General features: G+C 37.2%; 1 protein-coding gene across 1 annotated transcript in view; it reads right to left on the minus strand.

The window, feature by feature from the left end:
* Positions 1 to 6011, minus strand: part of ZC3H15 (zinc finger CCCH-type containing 15) — a 9146-nt gene extending 3135 nt beyond the window's left edge. The window contains exons 1-5 of the mRNA XM_010136973.1: positions 5919 to 6011; positions 5738 to 5839; positions 3713 to 3824; positions 1927 to 2079; positions 749 to 840 (exon numbers count right to left, since the gene is read on the minus strand). Coding sequence (XP_010135275.1) covers positions 749 to 840; positions 1927 to 2079; positions 3713 to 3824; positions 5738 to 5839; positions 5919 to 6011 — 552 coding nt within the window. The remainder of the gene's footprint in view (positions 1 to 748; positions 841 to 1926; positions 2080 to 3712; positions 3825 to 5737; positions 5840 to 5918) is intronic.
* Between the last annotated feature and the right edge of the window lie 1826 nt (positions 6012 to 7837).

Consider the following 7837-nt stretch of genomic DNA (forward strand, 5'->3'; position numbering starts at 1 on the left):
CCTGCTGACCAGCACCAGTGTAGTTTTAATCAAAATACACTGAATCTGTCTCAGATGTTAAACCTTCCAGCTCATGATTCTGAGGTACAGATGACATTCTGTAACTTTTAACAAGCTGTTCACACTTCACCGTATCAAAGCTCAACTTCTGCAATTTCAGGCAGTATCAACAGAAAATGTAATTACTTGTTATTGAAAACAAGGTGAAATGAAGAAGGAAAAAGGGATTCAGGTACCATACCATTTAGTGCACAAACTGAAGAACGTTCTTGCAGTCAGAGCTCAGGAACTGCAAATGACTCAACCAGTAAACTTCAACTTAGAGGAGAAAATTTAGCCATATATGCTTTTATGTCACCCAGTACATAAATAAGCCACTATATGTGTTAGTCACTTGAATGAGATGACAGACCTGACCAATCCCACGTCTTGAATGTTCTAAGCTGGTAGGATGCATTAGATACATTACCTACTCCTCTAGCATTTCTGTTTTGAAAGCATTTCACCTACTCTCTTGTGTATTTTACAAGAAAAAATACCTTATTATGACTGAAAGAGCTTTGGAGTGGGGTTTTTGTGGTTTTTAAAATACATTGTTAGAAATACTATCAGCGCCCAACTTTATACTTGGAATACTGTTATAATATTCCGTTCAAAACCTTTAGATAACAATAGACATATCTAATACCAGTCTATCATTGGGTCTCTCTACTACAGCTCAATAAAAACAAATAAAAGAAAGACATACTATTTGAGTTTTGGGTTTTTTCTTTTCCGCCTCACCATGCTTCTTGTTCACCACTTCTTCCAGCTTCTTCTCATCCCAGTTGTCCATTGTATCTAGAAAAAGATCACAGATGGTTTCACAAAAATGTCAACACTAAACAATGCTGTTGAGTTGCTTTTCTCCCTAGCAATGGTTTTAATGTGCAATTCTTACCTTTCGGTTCGTTTCTAGAATGGAAAATAAATTCAGGCTTTTATACTAAAGTTGTCAAACTCTCCTATGGTGATCATGAGACAATTTCCTCAAAAGACTTAGAAATTTTTATTTTGACAGACACAAAAAGCGTTTCAGTTAAAGACTAAAAAATGTGTCATTCCAGCTGTATACCAATGAGCATGAACAAGGGAAAAGGAAGATAACAATAAAAGAGAAGGGTAGAGCCTAATATCCTGAAACAGAGATAACTTGAGGATCAAAAATAGAGAATACCAACTTTTCTGTCTTAAAGACCATTCCATCAAAACAGAAAGCTCACCAATGGTACCTAGTAGCGAATATGTAGGAGCCTATCATACTCATTTAGGATGATAGAGACCAAAATTGAAATAGAGATCAAGACGATGAAATGTGGAAAATCAAAACAAATTATTATTTTGACTATAAAATCTCTGACCCCTGGTAAATAAAAGTGAAATCCAGAATACTTAGTCAACAAAAGATTTGGGGAAAGGAGATAAAGTCACAGAAAAAACTCCAAAGTACCCTGAATTCTAGAACTGTGCACATTTGGACAAACTCTAGTAATGGTTCTGGAAGGCAACCATGGTTGCTCACTATACTTCCTCCTTCTGCTTCTGTTTCATAGAACATAGAAAAAACCAGCAACTATAAGACAGATCAAACACTATACAGCTTGTACTTGTATGACACAACATGTTACACAGCAGAATTTAAAAACCACCATCCAGTATCACTAGGTCATGCTTATTTTTCTAAAGAAAGCCTGAAGATTACTTGCCAGCACAGCTTTCAAAGCAAGTTTCAGTGTCGTTCATAATTCTGACTGTAGTGGTATGGGTTGCCTTGGTCACTGACCAGGCTCTTCAGCATCATAACCACAACACAGGAAAACTCCTAATCTTAAAAATCCAGTTTCAAAACCAGAATAGTTGAGTAGTCATTTTCTAGGTGTACAATACCTTTCTCAAGGTCTTCATCTCTTGCATCAATGTAGACACTTCGTTTTTCACCCTTCCTCTCCAAGGACAAATCATGAGAAAACTTGCACTTGTCTCCTTTAGTGCATTGTCCTTGCTTGAAGAAAGCACAAACTACAGATTTGGGGTCAGCACCTGAATGAAGAAAGTTTTTGTATTTTAATTCTGTTTTTAAACAAAAGCTGTATATTAAAAGTTCTGAGAAGATCGTCTAGGTTCATAAAATCTTTAGGATCTGCAGAGAATGAAAATACATTTTCAAAAGTCAAAGTATCAAAGATGGCACTCGACTATTTCAAGAAATATGGAGAGAAGTGTGCCCAAGGCAAATGATTCAGTGTAAAATATATGTATCACCCTGTGCAACCTGTGCAATAAGCCATTTTTGCCTCTAATCAACAGTAAACCATCACCTGGATGTCAACGTTTCCTTAATAGATCAACACCAAACTAGACTAAATTATAGTAATCTAACCTGCACCCATTCACACCACTTTCTTTAGAAACAAGATAGCCAGTCCTAGCCCCCCAAATAAGCAGCTGTTATAGTGTGAACTATTCTATCAATCTAACTCCAGTTTAAGTAAAAATCATCCACTGAAGGCATTATTAGACCTTTAGGAGGTGAGAAAAATGAAAGCAGGTAGAAACTTACTTATGAGACAACTAGATTGGAAATACTTTACTTGTAATATTAAGTGCTCATCTAAATTTTAAGCTTGAGTTTTTCAAGGGCTGCTTCTACACTTGATGCAAGTCACCAGTGACTAGAGAATGTACAGCAACACCTCTTTAAAATCTTAACTAAAAACCTCAGTTTTAAACACCAAATGGATCCCTAAAGGAACTTCAGGTTAACATAGCCTTGTTGGCAAACTCAACAGAAAGCCAACACTTTCATTAGGACAATATTAATCTTCAGAAATAACTTTAAGTCCAGAGATACTTATTTGGAGAAAGCTCTGCAGATCATAAACAAAAAAACGATCTTTGTTGCTGCTAAGTGCCACAATGAACAAATATTAGGTTTGACTTAAGGACATACATGGAAATTGTATTTGTTTAGTCAAAAATTATTGCACATAATTTCATTAGTTCCAGAAGATTAATAAAGGAAAGAGCTGATAACGTTTAGTTCACTCCTTCAAGTAGGATTTTTTTTTCCTCCCAGACGACAACCTATTGCAGAGTTTCCTAGAAGTATCAAACACTTTTAAACTACATTTCATCATAAAACTAGTTTGTTCAATAACTGAGTTCAAGTACAACCACACTTTCAAAACCAAGTGCTACCAATTAACTGTGAGGTGGGACAGAAACAATTGGAAAATTTTTACTGTTCTGAGTTGAATACAAGCTTTCTGTGAAGACAACAGCCATTATATTATATTCCTGTAATACCTGGATGTTCACGTTTCCCTGGACAGGCTGCTTTAAACAAATACCATCATGCACACCAAAACCACCCCTATAAATCATGCCACTCATCCAGAAGCATCTAATTAATGAACCTGAATGCAGCAACAGTATCTATAGCTGCCCTGTCAATAGCAATGTAATTTTTGATATTCAAATGATCTAGTAATCCCAGATGACTTCCTAAAAAAAAGTCCAATCATTACCGTCACACTACTTGATACAATAGATGGAGAAGGACAGAGACATATCTACCTTATCAAGAAACTAACTGGCATTTTTTAAAGGGTTATTCCACCTGAGGTAAATATATGACTAAGAACATAAATGAAGAGAATTCAGTTACTAATACCTTTGCTGATTTTCTGTGCAGCAACCACAGGCTTGAAGAGTTCATTTAATTCTTGTAATTCTTTTTTCTTATCCTCTTTTTTTAATTTCTTCTCACTTTCTGTTTGAGCAGCCTATAATGATCCCAAATTAAGTTATTAGTAAAAAATTAGTATGACACTACTCACTTTGCATGAGCTCTACATTAAATTAGCAAATAAGTCTAAACTAGTTTATAAGGGGAAGAGTGAAGCAACCTTTGATTCCTGAATTCCTCAGAATTCCTGCCCTTGCACGAATGGCTAGTGCCATCCAGTGGTGCTGACCTTTCAAACAGAAGAGATTTCAAACGCAATTTGTGAGAGATGCGAGATGCTGGTGGGTACCATGAGGTGACAGTTACCTCTGTTCCACCTTTACTGGCTAGGAAATCAGAGAAAAGTACTGAGACTAACGCCCTTACACAATGAGCCCCACTCGGGTGGGGTACTTCACAGGTAGAATACAGTATAACATTAAAAGACAGGCTTTGATCTTATGGTGAATTTGGCAAAAATACACCATATTGTGTTAAAAGGGAATGGATTCCTTTGGTCAGTTTTCATACTGAAAGTTCATAAATCTTCCTTTATAGAACTGCAGCTCCACATATGTCAACTACAAAAAGTAGAACTGTAAGAATGCTTTTACTTCACCTTACGATTTTACAAGCATGAAGATGCAGCTTGCCTTTTTATTAAAAAAAAAAAAACCCAAAACCACACAACACACAAAAAGCCAACAAAGCCTTGACAGCAGATCTATTTTTATCTCAGAACACCAGAAAAATTGCTTTAAAGTGTTCATTCTGTGTCAGCCCTATCTGAAAACTATTTTACAGGGTAAGAAAAGTGTAATCAGGTCTAAAAATTAGCCTCTGACATCCATCAGTCAACAGCTACAAGCATTTGAGAAACAAATTATTTTATTTCGGCTCATTTACATACCAGTATTCCTATAGATGCTAGAGATGCAGTGATTTCACACAGAAATCTCAAAAGACTGTTTGAGTACCACTGATGTTTCTGAAATGACATCAAGTAGTCCTTTCCACTACAAGAAATTATTAAAACTCATGACCCCAATAGCAACTTTGTTTTTAAAGTTGCACTTGCCATTTTTCAGCTCATCCTTATGTTACACAGGGAATTTAACATAAATTACGAGATCACTCATTTGGCTGACACAAAGGTAATTGTTCTACAAGCTTATTCATAGGACAGGAAACTGTGTCAATACTTCACAGGCAGCTTCCCTAGCACTGGAGGAGTAAGAGACCCAGCTCACTTCCATCATTACAATATTTTCACTCAATCCGTGCTTCCTGCTTAAGTATAATCTGCACAGCATATCTCAGCCATGTCACATTTTACTCCGTCACGCAAAAGAAGAGCAGAGCAGCAGACAGTGGCTCAAGAGTTCAGTTTCTTTGACCAGTTCACCAAACAGACTGACAGACTCCTTTCTGCTTCAAACTGCAACAGATATTTCCATATTATAACAACTACTTCCACATAAGCATGTGCTTCCAACAAGCTTATACTGGTTTTCTTCTTCCCCCAATTCCAGTTTCAGTATTGGTAACAACTATTGTTATTTTCAAGCATTCACAATTTCTTCGATTATGTAGGAATTAAAGAGAAAAAAAGAGAAAGAATGTACAACTGTACTTTGCTGATGGACAGTTTCTACAATGTTATTTCAGGTACACCTTAAATTTAATTACATTCCAGTTAGAACACTAGGTAAACAAGATCCCACTCTTATTAGTTGAGGGTTTTTTGTTGTTTTAAAACCCCATCTACTCTGTACTACTTTGACAGAAGTACATAATGCTCAGCAAAGCAAGTTTTGCACCAAGACTATTTGTAAAATCTGCACTAGTCACAACATATCAAGCAAGCAACATCTCAACTGATTTCTGCTTCAGTATTACGTGACAATCTATCTGTATAGGGAAAGCTTATTTGAGTATACAGTGGGAAAGCATTACAGAATAAATGCTTACCTGTCGAGGATTTTGCTGACCAAATTTAACCTGGTGAGTCACAGCCTTGATAAATTTCTGTTGTTTCGCACCTTTTTTATTCTTTAGGCCAAATGTTTTGTCCTAAATCAAGAGACAAATAAAACCACATTGACTGAAACGAGTCTAAGTTGTTACCAAACCGAAAAAAAAAAAGACTTGCCACTCCTCTCAGGTTTTCAGTTGAACACGAACTATTTCCTCCAGCAACACAACCAATCCAAGAAACAGCATGGGCAATTTTGAGGCTCGTCATGTCATCTTCAAAATTCGCTTTTCAAGAGAACATTCTCAACGCGGCTGTTTTGTGAAGTATTGCTTTTATCACCAGATCTGCTTGTGTCCAAGCATTAGTATGAGTGTAGACACACAGCGTTTCCAGGCCTCTCAAGACAAGATGGTTTTGGTGACTATACAAGTAACATCCAAGGAAAATACGAAAACTAAATAGCTACAACACCGAGGTAATAGTAACATGCATCCTATTATTTTTTATTTTCAAGTATTACAAGCTTTACATTTTCTAACTGTATTAATTTGAGGACCAGTCCCACAAGTCAAGTCCAGACAGGAGTTCATACTTCCTAATCTCTGCTGCAAGAAGGTTGTTCACTGCCTGAACCAATTCTTCCCCTGTATCACCACTTTTATTGTTTGAGATAGGTTTCTATAGCAAACCCATTTAAAAATCTCAACAAAAAGCACTCACTTTCATGAGTATCTGAAACAGAAATTACTTTTTGTAACTGAAATACCTACATTAAAAAAAAAAATCTATTGATGACTTGGATTTTATACTAACATTTTTTTCCTTCTAGGAACATCCTGGAAAGAAAAAAAAATCATATTATCACTTCATCCAGTGATAATATGTCAGTTCAAACATGCTTTTGGGAACCCAAATGATACAAAAATATAAAAGCATTAAAGCAAACAGTCCCGAGTTTCCAGTTAATTTCCCATTTTCACGCACAACATATCCCCTATCAACAGGAGCTAAGGCTCTGTGACTCTATGCTAATTTGAAAAGTCTGTAATTTGTCAAAATAACTACTTGGGAAAGCAAATAGTTCATTCACAAACTTGATTTCCATGGCAAATGCCTCATGGAATAAATAATCCTTACGCATTTGAATTGTACAATAAATTACAGTTAATACTCAATGCAAGATTTTTCCCCTTTCAGCTGCATTTTTTGGTAATAAAAAGCAGAATTTTCCTACGCAACTGGATTCAGCAAGAACATCAGAAATTCTGAAGCCAACAGAGGGAGAATAACCACTCTAACCTAGTATTTAGGAACACAGAAACAATATTCTGCAGTGTTATATTTAAAGAAACATTTGCATCACAGATACTTGGCCTAAACAGCTGAATAGCTACTACCTTTCATGCCAGCCAATGCAGGCAAACATCTAATTTTCTGTACCTGCTCTCTCCTTATATGCTCAACATAGTTGTGGGGTTTTTTTTGTATAGTGGAAGACGTGCATGACTATCCTAACAACTAACACACACCTCTGGCAGTTTTTTCAAAATCTGGTTTTATCACGGAATATGAGATATTCCCGATTAACCTTTAAACTATTTTACATTCAACTTCTATTGAAAGATTTACTAAACTGTTATTCCTTGGTCACACAGGTCAAATTGTATCCAAAAAACCCTGAAACCACCCCCCTCCCACCCCGTGTTTTACACTGAGTGAGAAATGCAAACCTACACCTCAGAGAGCTGAACTCAAAGAATGGGAACGCAGAGATGGAGAAAGGAAACGGTGAGCAAGAAAAAAAGAAGAGCAGTCCTGTCAGATCACCTTCACGCCAAAGACGGCTCTGGCCTGGAAACGTCCAGGCTGAAAACCCAAGCCCCAGTCCACGAAGCGCGACAGTCAACAGCACAACTTAAAGGGCGACAGTCAGTGATGTGACAGATACGGGCACAGGCCAAAAGCAGCGTTCCGGGGAATGCTGCTTCCCTGCGCGGCCCCAGCGCTGACCAGGGGTGAGTGCGCACCCCCAGGTCTGGGCTTCATGACCGTTTCCACGGCCGCTTCAGCCGAAGAGGCGGCCTGCGGGCCCG

The sequence above is a fragment of the Buceros rhinoceros genome, unplaced genomic scaffold, assembly GCF_000710305.1.
Source record: "Buceros rhinoceros silvestris isolate BGI_N320 unplaced genomic scaffold, ASM71030v1 scaffold35915, whole genome shotgun sequence".
NCBI classification, from domain to species: Eukaryota; Metazoa; Chordata; class Aves; order Bucerotiformes; family Bucerotidae; genus Buceros; species Buceros rhinoceros.